This window comes from Littorina saxatilis, linkage group LG9, assembly GCF_037325665.1.
Source record: "Littorina saxatilis isolate snail1 linkage group LG9, US_GU_Lsax_2.0, whole genome shotgun sequence".
Taxonomy (NCBI): Eukaryota; Metazoa; Mollusca; class Gastropoda; order Littorinimorpha; family Littorinidae; genus Littorina; species Littorina saxatilis.
Window position 1 is genome coordinate 47,996,193 of NC_090253.1, and position 24,050 is coordinate 48,020,242.

General features: G+C 42.0%; 1 protein-coding gene across 1 annotated transcript; it reads right to left on the minus strand.

Annotated features, from left to right (window-relative positions):
* Nucleotides 1-6,449: 6,449 nt before the first annotated feature.
* Nucleotides 6,450-24,006, minus strand: LOC138976298 (uncharacterized). Its single transcript, XM_070349145.1, has 7 exons — nucleotides 23,895-24,006; nucleotides 13,673-13,803; nucleotides 11,331-11,440; nucleotides 10,910-10,974; nucleotides 10,099-10,275; nucleotides 7,420-7,577; nucleotides 6,450-6,684 (listed from the first exon to the last, which is right to left on the minus strand). Exons 4-7 carry the CDS (start codon nucleotides 10,959-10,961, stop codon nucleotides 6,559-6,561), a joined length of 513 nt encoding a protein of 170 aa, XP_070205246.1. The 5' UTR covers nucleotides 10,962-10,974; nucleotides 11,331-11,440; nucleotides 13,673-13,803; nucleotides 23,895-24,006; the 3' UTR covers nucleotides 6,450-6,558.
* Between the last annotated feature and the right edge of the window lie 44 nt (nucleotides 24,007-24,050).

Sequence of the window (24,050 nt, forward strand, 5' to 3'; positions counted from 1 at the left end):
TGCGTGACCGCAACGTGTTTTGAAAGGCACGCAGCGATGACAGCTGTCAGTGGATAACAGCGTGAACGTTCCATATTTTTCTCATGAGTTTACATGGCTAGTAAATGTACGCCAATCCATAAAATCATTGCTGAAATGCAGTGCTTTTTGTCATGGTGCTGCAAAATTGACGCAGCACTTCCCATTTTTGACCGCTCATAAAATCGACACCTGCATCAATAGGAATAACATGACTCGCAAAATACGGAAGCTAACTAAACAAAACAACGTGTTCTGGGTAAAAACATCGATGTGTCTTTCTTCTCGCATGTAACAATTTCCAAGTTGTGCCTATTATGAATTTTCGTCGATTTTTGATTGGTCCCTTCTGTTTTGTTCATGCCGATTTGGGGGGAACCTTTATTGGCGCTGCGTTCACGTGATCCATGTAAAAGAACTCTTTAATCCGGAAGGCGTGTCAGATAGTCAAATGGACGTCCTTTTATGGCATATCAAGTTTGACTGACATAATACGGGAATTATTGCTTTAAAACGGTTGCGAAATTCGTCGCAATAATGTTGTTGCTAAGTTAAGTACGGAAAACGTGTCTATGTTGGCGAATTTCCTGTCAAACGTAAGCGCGGATCGACTTTGGGGATACCCATACTTTCGCTTAGGTCACGTGACCCCTGTAAAAAAAACATGTTGATCCAAAAAGTGTGCCAGATAGCCAAGGGTTTGTTGCAAAGGAAGTGTGAATAAAATGACACTAGAATGATTTTGTTTTTAGTTAGAATAAGAAAATGCCGGGAAACCTCACAAGATGTCGCGTAAGGCGAAAATACAACATTTAGTCAAGCTCAGTCGAACTTACATAATGAAACTGAACGCATTGCATTTTTTCCGCAAGACCGTACACTCGTAGCATCGTCTGTCCACCGCTCGTGGCAAAGGCAGTGAAATTAACAATCCAGAAAAGCGCGGTAGCGGTTGCGCTGAGGAGGATAGCACGCTTTTCTATATCTCTATTCTTTTTAACTCTCTGAACGTGTTTTTAATGCAAACATATCAGATCTATATGTTTGTGGAATCAAGAACGGACAAGGAATAAGATGAAATTGTTTTTAAATCGATTTCGGAAATTTAATTTTAATCATAATCTTTCTATTTTTAATTTTCAGAGCTTGTTTTTAATCAGAATATAACATATTTATATGTTTTTGGAATCAGAAAATGATGAAGAATACGATAAACGTAATTTTGGATCGTTTTATAAAAAAGTAATTTTTATTACAATTTTCAGATTTCTAATGACCAAAGTCATCAATTAATTTTTAAGCCTTCAAGCTAAAATGCAATATCAAAGTCCGGCCTTCGTCGAAGATTGTTTTGCCAAAATTGCAATAAATTTAATTGAAAAATGAGGGTGTGACAGTGCCGCTTCAACTTTTACAAAATGCCGGATATGACGTCATCAAAGACATTTATCGAAAAAATGAAAAAATTATCTGGGGATATCATACCCAGGAACTCTCATGAAAAATGTCATAAAGATCGGTCCAGTAGTTTACTCTGAATCGCTCTACACACACACACACACACACACACGCACACATACACCACGACCCTCGTCTCGATTCCCCCCTCCTTTCTGTTGACCTGCACGCCTTTTTGCAAGTGAAATCTCCAGCTTTTGCTTGTAAGGAGAAGATTGTTTTTTTCGTGATGATCTCTTCGACGTGGTTGTGCGTTGCAGGACATCAGCAGCAGGTAAGCTTACATTTGCTGCTGACACCAAGCAATCATAATGACCAGAATCTCCATGTACAGTGTACAAAACAACGATGGGGGTGACGTTGGCAAATTTATTTCAGCTTCAAGAATGCTATTGATTAGTTCTTGTTCTATCTCTGGTGTTAATGTAGAAGGTCATCCTGTGAACTTTACTTCTTCTTTTGCAAATGTGTTTGTTTCCTTCTAAATGACTTTTAAGAGTTGTGACAGTAACACCATATGCTCTTGATGCGCAACGCAAACCCATATCTCCGTTTTTCACTGCCGACAAAGCGCAGCCCATTTCTTCTGGTAACCACCGCCGTTCGGGTCTCATAATACTGTCAAACAAATCAATCAATCATTCAGTAAAACTTATAGAAAGGAAAAACTCAACAAAACCGAAATGAGAATTGAATACTTGAATAAAACAGCAGTGTTCTGTTTATTGTTTGATGAGGGTAAGATGGAACAGAATGCGGCAAAGCTGGAACACTGTTCCATGTTTGCCTCTCTTATGTGTTCCATCATTGCCGCATGGCACCTGCATGGATTTCGCGTTTTTCTGTTGGATACACGTGACGTTTCAAATCTTTTTTATCACAGCAATCAACATTTTACGTGAACGTAAATAGATACAGAGTAATCATACGAATTGTAGACGGTAGAAATAAGAAGAAGAAGGAAGAAAAGTTTAAAAAACGTACCATTTTTTTTGTTTTGCCGCGGTAGTCATTTTTTTTGCTGGAATAATATCAAGGAATGTCACTAGACATTTCTGCAAAACAATTGTTCATGAACTGTTCCCCGTTGATCGCATATTGAGGTGTTCCAAGTTGGCCGACTGTTCCGGGATTGGCGACGTTCCCTTATTTGTTTCACATACGCATCCCGGCCAGAGTCTGATGCCACTCACAGACACAATGGCACATTCAGAAATGTTCTCTGACCAAAGTTTCTGTCAGTTACAGCCAACTCTATCTGGAACTAACGATCTGGTGATGTTCGTTGCATCTGGTTCTGTCTCTCTTATTATTAACCTTACTCGGTTACCCTGGCTCAGTTATCACCGAGTTGTTGAAAGCATATACGCTCGAAGTAGAGTGTTTTAAAGGTTGTGGTCGTGAGGTAGAACAAAACGGAATGGCTTGAACCAAAGTAACATACGCACGCACGCTCGCACGTACGTACGCTCGCACGCCCGCACGCACGCACGCACGCGCACACACACACACACACACACACACACACACACACACACACACACACACACACACACACACACACACTCGGGTTATTGTAATCACACATTGTTGGGGTTGATATGCTGTGGTGTGGGGTCCGTCCTTGAAACACGTACTGTTTTTTTTAATTATTTTTAGAGCAGTAAATAAAATCAAAAACTAAAACTATCTTTTAAAAATATAATGTCACTTGTGTTTACTTTTCATCTGGGGTAGAACAAAGGCGTGTGTGGAACGGAGGGGTGGGGTAGTATCAGTAGCACAACCGTTGAACATTTAGCGCGTTAAGGGATTCTTGCTTTTATTCTGGTTAATAGCAAATTGTTAGTGTTTACTTCAGTAGTGTGTTTTTGAAAAGTCTGAACACAGACGCAGAGATACGTAGAGGTTACATGCCGAGTCTCAGTGATTATTAAAAATAATGGTCGAAGTTAGCGGATCATGAAAAATGCGAGCTTCAGCGAGCTTTTTCATGACCGCGAACTGAGACCATTATTTTTAATAATCACTGAGACGAGGTGTGTAACCTCTTTATTCCTCCTTTCTTCAGTTATTCAAAGAAAACAGGAGTTTTTGTGCGAAAGTTTCATCGAATCCGACTCACTCAACCAGTCAACCTGCGCAGGCGATCGATTGATGCGCGGTTGTATAGTTCCGTGCAAATCATTCCATTCTGTTAACACTTCTTGTCAGTTTCCTTGTTTTGGACTAAAATCAAGTACACAGATATGCTGTTATTCTGCTGTGGCGGTAAAGGCAGGTATTGTGTGTTCTGTTTATGTTTTAGTATCGCTTAAGATAATGTTCTTGCGTCAAATGGGACTAGCAGACGAACTTTTGCACCCGTGTTCCAACGTTAATTACTGTATGAAGTTCAGTTTTCTGGGGAAAATAGTGTATGAAACCGCTTTATGTTGTTTAAATTGATGAGATGTGTGCATTTGGTTGCGTGTGATCTGTTTATAAAATGAAATATTGTTGAAAACTGACCGTCGGATTGCAGTCAGTGTTGTCGAAGAAACTGAGTTAAAAGAAGGGGAACTACTCTTGTCGCGAGAGTATGAGTTACTTGCCTTGGGAATTTGCTTGTGATGAACGGTTTGTGCACAGCAGATCTAGATTCAGAAAACAACCGAACTCATGGATTTTATATGGATATTCATGTGTTCAGGCCTGTAGTTGTTAATTTAAATGCGGTATGTTTGTATTGTTTGCTCCAGAGATGTATACTTCGTACGTATAGAGCGTTCGGAACTTTTCAGTCGCAAAAGTAGTACCGAAACAGAACAGCTTCTCAACCCATTGCACTATCGAGGATTCAGGCTGTTGCTGGCTCGTTATTTGTTTGGTTGCTGGGTCATTATCGAAAAATAACTAGCTCTACAAGTTTACAGAGGTAAAGAAGCAGAGGGGGGAATAAACGCACATATACAGACACATGCACATATACAGACACACTGACACAGACACACACACACACAGACACACACACACACACACACACAGACACACACACACACACATACACATACACGTACCTAAAGTGTGGATGGTTACCTAAGAGGCGGCACTGGGTGTAGTGCCTTTCTAGTGCACTTGCACTACAACAGCACTGGGTGCAGTACTCGCTCCGGCATCGAAGAATTTTGCACTAAAAAATGCACACAATTTGACCTATTTCGTCGCCTATAGAGGACGGAAAGAATGTCATTTTGAACATTGTTATGACATTCTTTCCGTCAAAAAAGTCAATTTAACGGTGTTAAATGAAGCGACCATCCACACAATTAGGTTGCCATCCAGAGTTTAGGTTGCCATCCACGTGTGGATGGTTGCCTTATGGTGATTTAGGCAACCAAACCTGTGGAAACGGGGGTACACACACACACACACACACACACACACACACACACACACACACACACACACTGAACTAAGCCGATTTTATTGATAAGAACATCACAACACAAATATAAAATAAAATAAAACAATCAACAAATAAATAAATAAGTAAATACAATACAAAATTTTAAAAAAAATGAATAAAACTGTTTCATGAATTGAGGATGTCACGATGCGGGTTTTGTACTGTCTACGCTTCTCAAACTGAACGTTTTCAAACTCTGCACACATTGTAAAACGTCTCTTTCAGGAGAGCTGTATTAGTGCACGTGTTCACAACATTTGTTCAGACCATGTGTGGGAATCTCAAGTGATGTTAAACATTTGTACAAATCTACAACAACAAAATAATTTTCCTTGTATCGTTTACTTGTTTAGGTTCGTCCTTCCACAAGCAGAAACAACAGGAAACACGAAAACACCCAGCATGCTTCCTCCGAAAGCGGCGTATGGCTGCCTAAATGGCGGGGTAAAAACGGTCATACACGTAAAAGCCGTGGGAGTTTCACCCCATGAACGAACAAACAAACAAACAGGGTGTTATCAGGCACTTGTTGCACTGTGGCGGGTGGAGGGGTGAGAGTTTATCACATTTCACCAAAGCCACAAGCCTGTGCTGATGAAACATAGGCTTGTAGCTGGGCACTGACACTCTGTAGCCTAACCCATGCCTTCAGTTCTAAATCAAAACAGCGTGCTTCTGTGTGTGTGGTTGTGGCTTTGAAAGGCAGAGGGTGAAAGCTTAGCGCATAAACTATATATCCTCCATAACTCAGATGTTATGTCATATTTTTGACTCAGAAAAATACCATTGTAATAGTTATATTAAGCTCTATCAGAAAATATAAAATTTGAAAAATCAAATATTTTGAAATATATGGTTGTGGCTTTGTGTTGTTTTAGTGTGTGTTTGTTAGTGTTAAATTGTTTGTTTGTTTGTCTTCGTGTTTTTTAAATTTCTGTTGATCTATGTTTTCCCCTTGTCGCTTGGTTTGGGTTACGTTTCTTATGTACACTGTTTTGTGTGTGTTTTCAATTCACACATCACAAAAACAGAGAATGTAGCAATTCGTATCATGTATCCTTGCAGGTGAAGTAGCAGGCTGGAAGAACCACATGACAGTGGCACAGAGCAAGCAGTTTGACCTGGTCCTGAGACTGAGAAAAAGCAGCCACCTGCCCCTTCTCCCGCACATACTGTCCTGCAGAGTAAACCGTGCACGTGCATCACTCGGCGAACAGTCTCCTTCTTCTTATTATTCTTTCAAGGAGTAAACCTCTCACGCTTTACGTGTATGACCGTTTTTACACCGCCATTTAGTCAGCAATATGCCACTTTCGGGGGGATGCATGCTTTGTAGTTTCGTGTTTCCATAAGCCACCGATCTCTGACGTGGATTGCATGTTCTTTGTTCCATGCACTCGCACACACACTGACAGCCCCTCACACACACACACTAACTCACATACTCTCACTCACACATTCACACACACACACACACACACACACACACACACACACACACCCATACACACACCACACACAAACAGAGATGAATAGATTTTATTGATGCGAAAATTGTATCAACAACAACAACAAAATCAACAAAAAACCACTGTTGTGGGAAAAGGTTGTCAACATATCAATCTGTCCGTCACCTATACGAGATCGACTTGGAACGTGTTCTTTGTTTCATCGCAGTTCTGGTTCGGGGTGGTGAAAGCCACCAGGACTGTTTCATCGGTGTCGGTCATGCAGAACACCGGTGCGCTGGCATCCGAACTCTGAAACACAAAACACACACAAAGATAGTCCCCTTGCTTAGTAGTGTCGCGTAGGCACTTGTTTTCGTGTTGGATTGTTGTTTTTGACCGTAAAGGCCTTCCTGAATTGAGCCAAAAGTAGACAGCACAATGTTTTATGTTTTCTTTACCTAATATTCAGCGCTAAAACTTCGTGCAGCATTATGCTGTGTTGAACGTTAGCGTTGTAAATTCTGTTACTGAGAAATCCTCTGAGCGTGGAGGGTTTTTATGTTTGGCCATCAGGTGTGTGTTTTTTTACTTCATTATTTATAAACAAAGGAGCAGTGACATTTGCCAAACGCTTGTGGTTGTAAGGTGTCAGCTTTTTCTTCAGTAGTTTACGTGTTTGTTTTTTATGCGAACAATGTTTTGTTTTGTTTTCTTGTATATGATTAATGTTAAAAGAAAGTGTCTATTGGCAAAGGTCGTCCTGTATCATCGATACATTTGTCGTTTAGTGAAATTTTTAAAAATGTTAGCTCAGCAAAGATGTGTCTCGTTCAGAAAATTCTTTGTTGTCGCGGAAATCTCATCAGAACTTAAAGTCGCAAAAGGACTTCCGCGTGCACAGCCACTCACATAGCTTGACCTGTTGACTGCCTTAACATGATATACATACGATATGATGATGCTATGACATGGATGGTCCCTCTCAGGTGTCATGTGTAGGATGATAATATGTGAGTGATTATCTACGTGCTCACAAGTACAAACCTGACAGTTGGCCCCATCACCAAGGGCGACGAAGCAGGTCTGGTCAGCGTCATTGGGGCGGTACGAGTCAGGTAGAACTTGTTCACGGCACCGTGACAGACGTCCGTCCAGGTACACAGCTACCTTTCTGGCATCCCCCAGCATCCCCACACCAAGCTCTGCACATAGTGTTTTAGAAGGTGTGAATAAACCCGCTAAATACATAGGTAACTTTCTGACCTGGGGGCCAGGTAGCTCAGTTGATAGACCGCACCACTTGACTTGTGATCTAAAGGTCACATGTTTGAATCCCGGCAAGGAGGGACATTGATCAACATTATGTGCAGACTCAGAGACGGTATCCATGTCCCACCACCGTGTCACCACAGTGGTACGTAAAAGGCATCGGTCATTCTGCCAACAGTGCAGGTGGCTGACCACGCACACACCAATGGATAGCGCGACTCTTATTGCTGCTGACTTTCCACTGGGAGCATAGACCAAATAGCCTGGACCGCCAACTCGTCACGTGACCCTTCGAGGTTACGACGCCGCCTTTCAGGGGCGCTTAGCGTCCGGTTTGAAAGGCCAGCGATTCGAAGACAGTGAAAAGAAAGTACGCTCCAGTTATTCGTGACAATGGGAAGTGACAATGAACTGGATTTTCCAAAACTCCAAACTAAACTTGACAAAACTCATCGAAAAACATGTTCCATGTGCACTTTTGCTGAGTTTATTTTAGCATTTTCAGAACTTACCTCGGCAACTTCTTCCATGTTTACAATCGACACCGGATATCACGTCCCCCTGATTTCCGAAAGGCTTGTAAGCGTAGGTTCCTAAATGCGAGAAGCCGCTACCTCGTAATAGAGAGATTTAGCGGAGAGAGAGCCAGTTGGCGGTCCAGGATAAATGGTCTATGACTGGGAGTAAGCGACCCGATTTTCCCAGCACTGGGATAATAGAGTCAATGAAATTAAATTAAATACCTCTGCCTACACCCATATCTACAGGGAGCGTTTGACAAGGTGTGCAAACCCGGTGTGTGAAGCCCGGTAGCTCAGTTTTTAAAGCACTGGACTTGTGATCGGAAGGTCGCAGGTTCGAATTCGGGCCGGGACGGACACGGGTCAACTTTATGTGCAGACCCAGAGACGGAAGCCATGTCCCACCTCCGTGTCATCACAATGGCACGTAAAAGACATTGGTCATTCTGCCGTAAGTGCAGGTGGCGACTCCGTTGCTGATAGCTTTCCACTGGGAGGAACCGACCCGAATTTCCCAGCGATGGGTTTGTTTGTTTGTTTGTTTGTTTGCTTAACGCCCAGCCGACCACGTAGGGCCATATCAGGGCGGTGCTATATAACGTGCGCCACACACAAGACAGAAGTCGCAGCACAGGCTTCATGTCTCACCCAGTCACATTATTCTGACACCGGACCAACCAGTCCTAGCACTAACCCCATAATGCCAGACGCCAGGCGGAACAGCCACTGGATTGCCAATTTTAAAGTCTTAGGTATGACCCGGCCGGGGTTCGAACCCACGACCTCCCGATCACGGGCGCGGACGAGGACGCCTTACCACTAGGCCAACCGTGCCGGTACCCCCAGCGATAGGACAATAAAGTAATGAAAATGAAAATGGAAAAACAAAAATGAAAACAAAAAAACCCGGTGAATACACATGTAATAAGGGTTCAGCAGGAGTGCGTCATGTCATGGAGACACCAAGTCCCACTAGGTGTGTACAGGTCTTTAGCTCTAGATTAAGGTCTACATACAATTTCATTTATTTTGCCCAATCGTAGCCTTTAAATTCAACTTGGGTCAGTCTTCATGTCTGGAGGTCTTCCAGCCTCAGAAGTATGTAACATTTCAAAACTGAATAAATTCAGTAACATAGGAGAAAACATCAATGTTAAAATCTGAAAGAAATGAGGAAGAGCACTAATTAAACATATGATAAACAAAGGGAAGTAATGCAAACATGTATGTATTTAGAGAGCTTACTTCCCTTTGTTTATCAAAACTCAACGTTAAGTCTTTTTTCAGCTGGTCTCGGATATCCATCCATATAACAACCAAACACTATTTCCTCTCCAAGCTCTACAAGAACATCTCTTGAAATGAACGGGACAACCTGTTGTGAGTCGTCCATTAGTTCAACAGTATTGGATACTTTTTTTTTAATCTCTTCTTCTTCTTCTTCTTCTTCTTCTTCTTCTTCTTCTTCTTCTTCTTCTTCTTTTTCTTCTTCTTCTTCTTCGTTAATGGGCTTAAACGCCCACGTTCACTCTTTTTTTTGCACGAGTGGATGTTGACGTGTATGACCGTTTCTACCCCGCCATTCAAACAGCATACGCCGATTTCGGGGGAAGCATGCTGGGTATATTCGTGTTTCTATAACCCACCGAACTCTGACATGGGTTACATGATATTGTCCATGCGCACTGGGTCTTGTGCTTGATTGTACACACGGAGGCACTAGCAGGTCTGCACATAAATTGACCTGGGAGATCGAACAAATATCCACCGTTAACCCACGAGGCTTCCGCGGCCGGGATTTGAACTAGAACCTTCCGATTAGGAGGCCGATGTCTTCTCCATTACGCCACTGTATTGGGTACTATTATTCACTGTTTACACAGTTGAGTCAAAAAGGACAACAACTACATTTTTACGTTATCAAAACAACTACCTGCATTGCTGCTGCTAGTACCGTAGCTGATGACAAAACAGTGGTTCCAGGTGATATGTTCTCTGACGTTCGATGTCGGCATGCAACCCGAGCTGCGACATCCAATCCCCTCACCTGTGCTGTCCAGGTAACGCTGCATGATGGTCAGGAGTGGAAGCGTCGTGATTCCAAGCGTTGCTGAATGGTATACATATAAAGGCTTTGCAATGTGTACATTACATGACATACACATGTTTCTTCGTCGTCGCGCGACGTTCACTGAGACGGGAACTTGGAGGCTATGACCAAATCTGCAGTACGCTAGAGGCTTTTCAAAGGTTGTTATAATTGCCATCTCCATAATTTACATATACATGCTTTAATATAGCTGGTTTGGTTGCTTCTTTGCTTGTATGCTTGCTGTTAGTCTGGAGCAGCCTTTTTAACCGTCCTTCATTTCAGATACTTGGTTCAATTCATTTGACAATGGCCAACTGCAGACGAGCAGCTGAATGTTTGCTCAAAACATGCATTCGATACCTCACAATGATGGGAGAGTCTGCTACGGTTGTTGCCTTAGCGGATTTAGCCGGGTCTAGATATCTAACAACCATAATATATATCGCGATATCTGATGGGAGAGGTTTGCTATGGTCATCACATCTTGGGACATAACGGTCTAGAAATCTAATGAACTTGACTAAATGTAAAAAGCAAACAATCAAGATATTGATCAATGAAAGGATTGAATAAGTTCGCGAAATAACTCACACGCTGACAGGATATAAGACCGTGAGTCGAGTCTTTTATACGGGAATGACTGTTTACTCACTCGACACATTCCCAATGAAGCAATCTTTGACGGGAAACTCCCGTCCTTGCATGATCCCCACCACTCTGGAAAAGACATAAATTCTGAGTAATTTCAAAGTAATACGTCGTCAGCAAATTCGGTTGTAAACAGCAACCAGGGGCAATATTTCAGTGTGTTGGTCGTTATAATTCAGACAATATATATATTTTTTTAAGGAAATAGAACAACACACAATTTGAAAAAAGAAAGCACGATATATATAGATTATTAGATATCTATATGCATGTATAGATGCTCGGTGGGTAGGTATGTATATTAATGAGTAGGTAGATGGAGGGATGGATATATAAACAGTCAGACAAACAGACAGACACATGCAGACACATACACATACATAGATGCATGGAGAGACAAAAGTAACAAAATAAGTACCACGTACTTCCAATCCTTAAGCTTGTAGAGACCTGCGATTTGTGTCCAACAGTATTCTGTTGTCAGGATTTCCCTTGTGACCGTGTCAGGATTGAACACATACACTCCATGGCAAACCTGAGATCATCAGACCACACACACACACACACACACACACACACACCCACACACACACACACACACACACACCAACACACACGCACATGCACACATACACACACATATACACACACATACACACACGCACACGCACACACACACACACAAAGACACGGACATGCACACACACACACACACACACACACACACACACACACACACACACACACACACACACACACACACACAACATTATTACCACGTTTTTTCTTTGTCTCTGTTATTCTAGTGAGCAATAATATCATGGCATATCGTCTAAAGAACAGTTATTCTTCTTTTCGCGTTTTTGATAACATTGCAACAGCATCCCAGCAGAGTGTATTAGCGGGCACATCTAGCGCGATATTGCTTCCAAAAAAACAACAACAATGAAATCATGTTGTTCTTTACCTTCCCGTGTCTCATAAACACTACGTTTTATTCTAAAACATTTTATTCGTATTCTTATTTATGCACACACACACACACACACACACACACACACACACACACACACACACATACACAGGTGAAGAGCGCGCTGTTTGTGTATGTCAGCTAACTACTTAAGTTTGTGGGCAAACCAAGTCCTTGTCTTCAATAAAGCAATTTTAACAATGTAAGTCAGCAAAGTGTGTGCCTTGTTTTGAAACAGTTGTAGACAAGTATTACACATTGGAATGCAGTTTTCAAGAACGGACACTACATCATTAGACCGGCACGGTTGGCCAAGTGGTAAGGCGTCCGCCCCGTGATCGGGAGGTCGTGGGTTCGAACCCCGGCCGGGTCATACCTAAGACTTTAGAATTGGCAATCTAGTGGCTGCTCCGCCTGGCGTCTGGCATTATGGGGTTAGTGCTAGGACTGGTTGATCCGGTGTCAGAATAATGTGACTGGGTGAGACATGAAGCCTGTGCTGCGACTTCTGTCTTGTGTGTGGCGCACGTTAAATGTCAAAGCAGCACCGTCCTGATATGGCCCTTCGTGGTCGGCTGGGCGTTAAGCTAACAATCAAACAAACAAACACTACATCATTGTACCCACTGTCCTTGTATCCAAATGCTCATGAATGTATACAGTCGCACTATATAGACAGAGCAATACCTGGTTTGGTATATGAACCAGGTATACACACGTTGTGTTTTCTTTTTGTTGAAATATCAAAATGCAAATAGTACACGAAAAACCAACAGCGAGTACAGACCTGATATCGCACAGCAAGCCATTTAACTTTGCTGTCAATTTCAAATTATCTACCTCAATTAACTGGCATCTTGGTTGTGCCGTGCATTGACAGAAGCAGATCCGTACAACTTACTTTCGAGCAAATAGATTGTTTTTTTGTACATATCTGTTTTGAAAAGCTGAGCTTAAGACCTGTGATTAACTTGTATGACCCACATTTGATTCTACACCTAATGATGAGTTGTGTGGACTTTCTGACGTTTTCCTACTTGTTTTGCACAACCCTTTTTTCTCCAATTCAATTCAATTCAAATTATGCAATACAACTTTACCATCTGAATGCATAACACGTATATGTTGTTATTTAAACAAATTGGTAAAATCCATTAAGATAAAGTACTGCTTTCTGTTAAATTAATTCAGTTCGAAAGTAATGAAGAATATATTGATATGACTGACTTGGCATTTATACAAACAGAGGACACAGCAGTGACCAGATTCGTACTTCCTGTATCAATATTTCGGCAGAGACAAACTGCCTTCTTCAGGATGGAATGATAAAAGTACGGGATGAAAATTCATTTTGTACTTTCATTATATAACGGGTTTGGTTCTAATTCCAATTTGAAAATAACAATAAATGAATAATTCATTTCAACTTGTTTCTTCAGGTTCAAAGCAAAAGTTCAATCCCATATTCTGCACGGCACCAAAGGCTATTTAGTAGAATTTTGAGGAAGTAACTTCCTAAATGCTGCCACAAAAGTACCGCTTAATGTTGTTGTTTTCTAACTAAAATGATATATCCCCAAATATCGTTATCCAAACACGCAGAAATATTGGACTGGCACGTACATGGCCCCCAAAATATCAGTGTCCATTATTATATAAAATCCATTAAGTCGTTTTTGAGATAAACTTGCACAAAACTCACACATGTCTTTGGAGACAGAGCCCCCCTCCACCCTTATTAAATCATTTAGTCAAGCATTTACTGAATGTTAAAACAGCATTAAATGTCCATACCAAAATAAAATTTCCATTGGTCGCAGATCCACTGATGTAAAAGGCTGCCAGTCCGTTCTCTTCACACTGTGGAACAATCACAGAGTCCAGCAATCGTGCAATCGGTTCTGGGCTGGGGCACAGAGGAGGCTCTGTAAACACACACACACACACACACACACACACACACACACACACACGCAGACACAGACACATACACAGCCACACAAACACACACATACACAACACACACACACACACACACACACACACACACACACACACACACACACACACACACACACACATAGCGATCAATACATTCATCTATATATATATACGACTTGTGTCTGTCTGTCTGTCTGTCTGTCTGTCTGTCTGTCTGTGTGTGTGTGTGTGTGTGTGTGTGTGTGTGTGTGTGTGTGTGTGTGTGTGTGTGTGTGTGTGTGTGTGTGTGTGTGTAATCGCCATGCACGGCCAAAGTTCTCGATGGATCTGCTTCAAATTTGGTGTCCATATTCAGATACACCCCGCACAAAATCTGGTCGATGAGATATTTCAATACGTGCTCTCAGCGCGCAGCGCTGAACCGATTTTGGTTCCACCTGAGCTACCCGGGCCCCCATACAGACACACCAAAGCCAAAGTTCTCGGTGGATCTTTTTCAAATTTGGACACCGTATTTAGCTACACCCCGGACACAATATCATCGATGAGATATTTCAACACGTGCTTTCAGCGCGCAGCGCTGAACCGATTTTGGTTTTTCTGTTCATTTCACCATTCCCAGTAACTCTTCCTTATCTTCTCCAGTGTTTGGCGTTTATCTCCCTTCCTTCGTGTGGGTTCAATCCATATTCCCGTTTCTACGTTACTATTTTTAGAATGTCACTGCGCTGTCCAGAACGCTTCCCTTGCACCCGTAAGTTGTTCTTACTGTCAAAGTGAAAAGGTCGAATCAATTTATAGCCACGCGAAAAATACACTGTCACCTATCTCTATATATTTATAGATATACATATACATATATATATATATATATATATACGGCTTCTCTGTGTGTGTGTGTGTTTGTGTGTGAGTGTGAGCAACACCTGTGGATTTTAGAGTTCTGTTTGTGATGGGGTCTAGCGGCTTTTGTCTGTCTGTATGGTTTTGTGCAGACCTGAAGCGATCATACTTCTCTTTTGCAGTTCTTTTTAACCTGATGGCTGTTCTGCATTCTTCTGTCCACCATGGGCTCTGATCAGTTCTACTGGGTCCGATAAAAGGTTTTGTTTTGGGGATTGACAATTCCATTGCATTCAGCAGGTTTGATCTTAGCTGTTTATATTTGTTGTCGATACTTTCTTGGGACTCTGGATTGCCATCCAAGAGGGTATGTGCATCGGCAGACTTAGTGACAGCGTCCTTGAAAACTGCCCAGTCCGCCTTTTTATAATTGTATTTTAAGGCTTTTGGACCTGGCTCTGTGTGTGGTGATTTCCCAATAATGGATATCATGATTGGTAAGTGGTCGCTTTTTAATTTATCTGACACAACGCACCAGTCCGTTGTTAATCCGAGAGTGGGACGAACCAAGGTTATGTCAATGGCGGAGGGGTGTTGGTTTGAGATATCGGGTATTCTGGTTGCTGATCCGTCATTTAGTAAGTACACATTTGATTGCGTTATATAGGTGGCAAGGCTCTTTCCCACGGCACATGTCTGATCGGGGAAGTTGGCATCCCACAGGGGGTTTCGGCCATTAACATCTCCTCCGATCACCCAGGTGCGTCTTCCGTCGAGCTCTGGGAGCCAGCTGAAAATCGGGCCTTTGGTAATGTTTCTGTTATATATGTTTAATAAGAAGATGGATGGGCCATCATTCAGCAGAAGTTCAACTAGGTTTGAATGTATTTTTGTGTCGGCCGGAACAGGGGTTGGGTGAACATTGTACTTCAGATTGTCTCTGACATAGGTTACTGTGTACTTGATAGTTTGTGCTCCGCTCGTATCATCAACCTGATAATCTGTGACGGGTGGGTAAAAGAAACCAGATATGAAGGGGAGTTTTCCCGCATGACAGAGTGGGGACTGTATCAATAATACATTGAACATGTTGTTTTGGTTAAGATAATTAATAAGGTACGGTAGAGCAGTGTTAAGGGAACGACAGTTCCACTGCAGTATATTTATTCTTGAATCCATTTCAATCACAGAAGACCTAAAGTCTGTTGTGACCGTTTGATCTGCCCCTCAACTCTCTATGTCATTGTGTTGTCAAGGGGTTGAGACTCTGTTACAGATCTGCCTCCCTGAATGCCGAGAAGAGCGCATTGAGTGGTAAGTATCTTATTTAAGGCTGGTGGAGTTGGATTTTCCTTTGGCTTAAATATTTCAGTATATAGCCCTGTCAGAAGTGTCAGAACATTTTCGGGGCTTTCATTCGTTTTTGCTTCAATAAGTGCAGCTAGGATGCCAGTGACGAATTTGAACACCTCACCGCAGTTCTCGGCGCTCATCATCTTCATCTTTGCATAGCTTTCTTTTAAAATATGTTGTCTGAGGCAGTCTTCGGACTGTGGCTTTGGTGTGTTTTGTGTTTCATCTTCCTCAACAATCATCAACTTTGGTTCATCCATGAACAAGTCATCATAATCGTGTGAGGGGGAAGTTTGAGATTCTGCATCAGCAACCTTTTTCTCATTGTTTGTTGTTGGCTGTTTGTTTGTCTTTGTTTTGTCTGCTGCTTTTGTGGGGGCCTTTTTTACATTGTGTGTTGATTTTAGTTTCTGGGCAACAGTAGACTCATTATTAATAGGGTTTATGCCAGTTCTTTGTCCAGGTCTCTGGAGGGCGATATTTTGCTCTGAAATGGGGTTTTCACTACGAGGGTTGCTTGGTCCGCCTTGATTTCCTGTGCGTATGCGGCTTGTTGTTGGTTCTGGCCAGATAGTGCTATAATCCTGTTTTTCAATCTCAGCCACGAAAGCTGGGGAGGTAGCCAGGTTTCTCTTTGCTTTGCTGGCACCGCGAGGAGCACTTTTCCCCCCTGCCATTTTCAGCACCCAGCACTCATCGACTTCTGAATCAGAGTCATTAGATGTATCTGGGTCTTTCTTTTGTTTTTTCATTATTTCAAACTTTGCTCTTCTTATTGCTTCTGCATTTGGGATGTATTTGGCTGCTCGGATTTTGTTTGCTGTTCTTCGGAGCACTAGCTCAGGACAGCCTAAGTAAGCTGCCGAGTGGGGACCGCCACAGTTTAGGCAGTGTTTGTCATTTGGACAGTTGTCAACTGGGTGGTCTTTCTTTTGACCGCATCTTGGGCATTTGTCTTGTCTGGCTTTACATTGTTTGGAGCCATGTCCCAATCTCTGGCACTTAGTACACCTTCTGACTGGGGCCACATAGGGTTCGACAGCAAAGAAGGTTTTCACTATCTTCACTGTATCTGGTAGCGTTTTCTTTAAAAAAAAGTGATTTTGACAGCTTGAGTAAGTTCCCCCTTCTGGTTTTTTAACCTCTGAAGAGATTTTACTTTCTCAAGAGATTGTTGAAGTTTATCAAGGTCTTCAGAGAGTGGGATGGGTCTGATGACACCTTCCGTTGTTGCCTCTGGTATAGTGCATCTTATTTGCACTTGAGCGAGACTGGTGAGATTGGCAAGTTTATGTTGTTGTTTTTCATTGCAGCAGGCAATCAAGAATTTGCCCGAGGGCAGAGGTCGTACACCTTCTATCTGACCGACCGCGTCAACCAAAACACGACACTGGAGTGATGGCCCAAGTTTCGAGAACATAGCTGGACCTGTAGCCGCGTTGGTGAGAATGACTGGGTATTGTGCAAAGGTTGGAGGAAGACTTGGTGTCACCTTTTTTGACTTTGTGTGTCTAGGGGGCCCAGTTTTGACTGGTTGTGAGACTTTTGACTGTGGCTGAGGCAGAGCCTGTTCGGCATCACTGTTAGCAATGGGTGCTTTTTTCTTCCGCTGACGGCGGCGTTGAGTTTTAAAAATGTCATCACCTTCTGTGCTTTGGGAAGGTGAAATGTTCCCGTCTTCTGAGGGCACTGCTGCGTTCTGGTTATTGACACTGGCGTCAGCGTCAGAGTGGTTGTTTGAGCTCTCTTTTGTCTTTTTTGAGCTTGTTGGAGAGAAGCTATCGGAATCTCTTAACCTTTTTCGGGGTGTGCAACACAATGTGCTGTCCATAGATTCAGCAGGGGTAGAGGTAGCCAAAGGTGGTTTGTCGCTTATGACAAAGGTGGCAGTGGCCATTGTGAGGGCCTTTTGGTGTTCAAATGCAGTGAGGAGTACTCAGAGAGCAGTGTGTTTGTGTGTAGTTGTGAGCGACCTTGGTAGAGGACCCTCTAAAAGCGAAATGACTAGAAAATGAGCTTTGGTATGAGCAGGCGTCTCGCACTGTTAAAAGAAAAAGAAGGGATGACAAAAGCGGCCCTTGACAAAGAGTGAGCTGAAGCTCACCCTCTAGTGACTTTCACTTCTCTCCCGAGAATCACGAGGACTCCTGCAGGGCGAGTGGAAAAGCCACCAAGGGCAGTTAAAAAAGCCCTCTCTGGGTCTATGCCAAAAGAGCTGTGTCGTGTGTTAAAACACACACAAAATGTGATTGTCCCCCTTTACCATCAGGAATTCGGGAAGAAATCGTATTTCGAGCACTGACTTGGCTATGTAAGCTCGAGGTACGTTAAAGCAGTCGCTATGTAATCAGCATGTCTGCTTGTGAAAGACGCACTCTACGGGCCAGCAACTGCAGTGAATTACTCGTGCTGAGTCTGAGGACAAAAATGACCCCGATGAAATATGAAATCAACTGAAGAACAATGTGACAAAATTATAGACAAAGCAAAAAAAGAATATTTTGAAAACATGTCCAGCAAAGTGAGCGATTACAGAGATGCTGGAAAAATTTGGACCAAAATAAGGAAATTCAAATGCAGACACAAGCAGGCTGAACGTCCTCTTATGCACGAAGGAAAAAAATATGAAAGCCTTCCTGAAAAAGCAGAACTGTTTGCAGATATTTTTGCAGCAGCAAGCCAAACAGATAAACAGTTATGTGAGCAGGAACTCTTCCGTAAGACGTGGGAGGATAAACAGGACTTAAACGACCCAGAACTCAACCCTTCCTTAAAAATAAATGCTCCCTTATCCATTCAAGAACTGAAAACGGCTATAGCATCGGTGACAAAAGTCCGATCCGCCTGTGGTTCTGATCCAATAAACTATCAGGTCATACAACATTTACCAAACCAAGGATTAAATCTTTTACTGGATTTTTATTCAACATGCTGGAAGTCTGGCCTGATTCCCACAGCTTGGAAAGAGGCTGTTGTGATCCCCATTTTAAAGCCTGGAAAACCAAGAGCTGACCCTTCCAACTGGCGCCCCATATCTCTGACCTCCCACCTGAGCAAAATCTATGAAAGAATACTAAAATCCAGACTAGAAGATGAAATGGAAAGAAAAAAGGTAATACCCCTGGGCCAAGCCGGTTTCCGTCGAGGCAGGGGTGTCTCGGATCACATTGTAAAACTGTCCTCCAAAATTAAGAAAGCTCTCTCACGCAAGAAGTCTCTCTTTGCTGTCTTTTTTGACATCAAAAAAGCCTACGATACAGTATGGCACCAACGATTGTTGTTCAAATTGAAGCAATTAGGCATCAGTGGTAATATGTTTCAATACATAAAAAGCTTTCTACTGAACAGATCCTTTCAAACTGATTATAAAGGTGCCAAATCATCCACTCGCAAAGTTGACATGGGAGTGCCACAGGGCTCAGTAATAGCACCACTGCTTTTTAGCATTATGCTGCATGACATATCGACAATTAAAACACATGGAGCCGAACTGACGCTTTATGCGGATGATATTGCTCTATGCAAAGAGTATCAAAACAAAACCTATAAAACAGAACACACATTCTCTAAAGACTGGCAAACAGCTATAGATAACATTGCGAACTATATGCGGGAGAATGGCTTCACTCTCTCTGCCGAGAAAACTGTATTCGTTGTCTTTACAAACCGAAAACTGGAAGATCGAGAAAAGATACAGTTCTCACTAGATAAATCTGTTGTCTCACCCAGTCAGCAGGTGAAATATCTGGGCGTACTTTTCACCTCAAATGGACTATGGACTGCTCACTTAAAGTATCTTTTAAGCAAAGCAAATAAGACCATCAACCTTCTTAAAATACTGGCTGCCCAACCATGGGCAAAGTGCCCAGTTATTCTAACAAACATCACCAGAGCTCTTATAAGATCAAGACTATCATATGGACAGGAGGCCTACTTCTCGTCGGCTCGAAAATGGCTTGATAAGCTACAGTCAGCGGAATGTCGTGCCCTTCGGCTTGCCCTCGGACACCCAAGGCATTCAAAGCAGGCCATTGTATACCACCAAGCAGGATTCCTCCCTCTTGACATGTGGCGGCGTAAGTGCTGCGCAGATTACAATGTCCGAGCCAACACAGTGCAAAACTCAACAAAAGAGGAGCTACAACCGCATTACAATCATGTCCAAAACAAAAAGGCCCACTTTGGCACTACTTTCTCCTCACTGGCTCAATTCAATGCTTCACTCTTTAGTGAAATCAGTGTCGACCCAAATGATGTGGCCCAAAACCCCATATCTCGTGATCCCTCATGGACAATGAAAGAAATGAATTTTGACACAGAATATTGCACAGCTACAAAGGATGATCAGTTATTACTCAGGATACAAGCCCTTGAGCACATTGATACTGTATACAAAGGCCATGTTCATGTTTACACAGACGGGTCAGTGTTGGATGACAAGAAGGCTGGCGCAGCTTTTGTAATCCCCAGCGATGACATGACTGGGAAATTTAAACTGTGCAACAGAAACTCGATCTTCTCAGCTGAGCTCCTTGCCATCTGCATGTCGCTTGTTCATCTCAATCTCAAGAACACTCCTCCTCAAAAGATAGCTATATTCTCTGACTCCAAAGCAGCCATTGAAGCATTAAGATCTAACAAAAGATCAAAAAGACATGATCTTGTCATTGCCATAAAGGAGCTGGCAAATAAAATTATAAAAAAAGGAAGCGAGATTAACCTGGTCTGGTGTCCAGCACACGTGAACGTGCCTGGAAACGAGAAAGCGGACAAAGCCGCTAAAGAAGCTGCCCAAGGCATAGGCGCCTCCGAGGTAGACCTGCCATTGTCTGCTTCTGAGATCAGTAGCCTTACAGACTCTCTTCTCTGGAGAGAATGGAGGAACAAATACATGCACACGGCTATAAGCTCTGGTTGGCTCATCCGGGAAGCCCCATCAAAACAGATGAACACCTATAATGCATGCCCACGTGTAATAAAAAGGATTAACCGCCTAAGGGCAGAAGCTGGGAATTACCAATCTCTAGAGCTTAAATGCACCTGTCAATCCGACCTCACCATTGCTCATTTGACTTTGGAGTGTGCTTTGAACTCATTCCACTTTCAACCCCTGACTCAGTTTATAAACTCAAATAGAAATATTCTGCCAAATACCTCAAAGGAAAAATTAAGCTATCTTTTAAGTTTTAATAAAGACCTTGGGTGGCAAGGTCCCAAACTTATCGCTGGACTTATGCACACGCACCCACTTGGTCCCTGGATATGAAGAGACATTGCTGCGGCTGACGCCATTGCTTCTCATACAGCTACTATATATTTTTATCAGAACTTTTACAAATACCATTTTATATCCAAGTATCTCTTAACACCATTTTTAATTAGATGAGCGAGAGTGTGCGGGGGGCGGGAGGGTGGTGAACCACTGTACATAAAGGGAAAGTTTGTGTGCGTGCCTGTGTGTGTTCAAATGTCGCCAATGTTTTTACAGAGTGACGTTAAATAAACGATTTTATCATCATTTTATCTGTCTGTATGTTCTGGCATTTGAGAAGCCACAACAGATAATATAGGGCTAAGAAATAAGCTCTAAAATTCTCAATCCCGTTTGACAGGACTTCGCCTTCAAAGGTGATTGTGGTGAACCGCCACGCTGTCTGTCTCTGTCTCGCGATTCACCCCGGCGAAGCCGGGTATTCCTCTAGTACAATATATGCGCAATAAATGGGAGTGTAATGGCATTTGTTAAAGAGGCACCAAAGCAACAACAAAAATGCCGAGACGCCTTTTTTATTAAAGAGGAATGCCGTAGCACCTTTTGCAAATTGGTACAAAAGTATTGTGCTGTTCTGTTCGTGTTATTATCGGGACGCACACAGCTCCCACAAGAAAATGTGTTTGTACATATCCTGAAAATACAATTGTAAAATAATTCTCGAACAGAAACAAGAACTGTAAATATGTGCATTGCGTTTCATGTCCAAAACTTGATTTGAGATGATTTTGTAAAATACTATGATTAAATCAGTTACTGAATTAGTAAATGTCACGTGAGTGGCCAGAAACGGCAATAATAGTGTGATCTTTTACTGTGTGTATGTTAACTGTGTAGGATCTTGATTACATCTATTGTCCAACAGATAGCATAAAGCAGCTTATTAATTCTCTTCACGTATATATATATAATCAAAGTTGTGAAAGAAACAGAGTCTTACTTCCGGGATTTTAAAAATCTGTTAGCAGAGCAAAAGATATATATACGTGAAGGCTTGGTTTGGTTATTTTTTTCTTATTTGTTTGTGTATATATATAATGTATATTGCAATCATTAACCTGTCAACCCAGCGAACAAGTTTGTCTTGTAAAAACGGACGGACATGCATGCATCTTCAAAAATACAAGGTATTTGTTGTGTTGCAGGTATTTCAACAGAAACGTGTGCAGTATCTATAGAGAAATGACTTCTGAAACAACACAATCAGAAGCAATCTACCTCAGTGATTCTAAGACAGGCAAGGTAAGTTAACAGATAGGCAAGCACAACTTACGGTATAGACATTGTGACCCTGAGTATCCATTAATGCAGGTACAAGTTATTACTACGGAAGTTATTACAGGTAACGCCATTTGCACATGGGTTACTGGCGCACACGTTGGTTTAAACATAAGTTTATTTTAACAAGGGTTACAATCATGACATGTATACAAAGTTCACAGAAACAGCAACAAGCTAGAAGCTTATAGTGGTGTCCCTGCATGACAGTACAACATAAGGCGGTAACGGGTGAAAAATGTGTCTCAATAAACCAAATCTATTAATAACGTAATGAACGTTGCATAATGATTATAAAGAAAGACAGTAAAGGAAGGAAGGAGGGAAAGAAGATGAATAAAAGAAGAGGGATGGGTAGGAGATGTGCAGAAGTTAAAGTTGTTGTCCGGCTTGTAGAGCATTTATTCTGACTTGCCCAAAGCGGCCTGAACGTTCAATGAACGAGTGTACGGTGGAAAAAATGTTCCTGTTCAAATCTAAAGAATACTGTCTGTCTAGTAACGTTGAGAACGCACATCAAATGATAATGATAATACAAACAATACGGATGTTTATATAGCACACATACTATTTTAGTTCTAAGCGCTTTACAAAATCGAAAAAAAATCGCATTTACAATAAAGCACTTACACATTTATGTGAGTGCGTGACAGTTTTATGAATGAGTAAACACTGTTTTAAAAACAATGGAAGACAATTTTCTTTTCTTACAAATAAAAGCTTTTAGGGAAGAAACAAATTAAAAATGCGCAAATTCAACTCAAAAGGATTTAAATTATGTGCAGCGCTTCTTCGTTTCTTCTGTGTTTCTCTCTGTGGATCTCTTTGTCTGCAGTGAGAATGGGATAAAAGAGATAAAAACAGAAGTGTTAGATAATGAAGGGGATGCATTGTTTGTCTTTATACAGTGTAGACCATCGCATTATGTGAATCATTCAGTCACTCGCTCACTCACTTGCTCACTACTAATCCCTATATTCCTCCATCCATCTGTCTGACAGACCGGCCATCAATCATTAACTTCTTTATTCGTACCTTGAGTTTTCGTTTTATTTTACTTCACTATCGCTCTACTTACTATCTTCCTTTTTTTTCATTTTCTTGTTATGGTAGCGTGCCCGTTTAATCAATCAATAACTAGGTGATAACAAACATGGTATCTGTGTGTATGCTGTTTGTACACAGACTCTTGTCATTTGCATGTGGTGCAGAAAAGCACACACCTGTAATTTCTCTTATTTACATAATAAATACAAAAGGACAATTCTTTATCATATATGAAATAATATCGTTGTGTCTGCTGGTGTCAACATGTGTGGCTCTACTTACTCTCCTGACAGGTGAGTCCAGAGTACCCAGGTGGACAGTCACATGTGTAGTAGGTGCCAAAGTTGTTGCAGGTACCTCCATTTTCACACGGGTTGCTGTCACACGCGTTGACCGCTGTGAATAATGAGAATCGTATAAGGTCAGATTCACACCTGA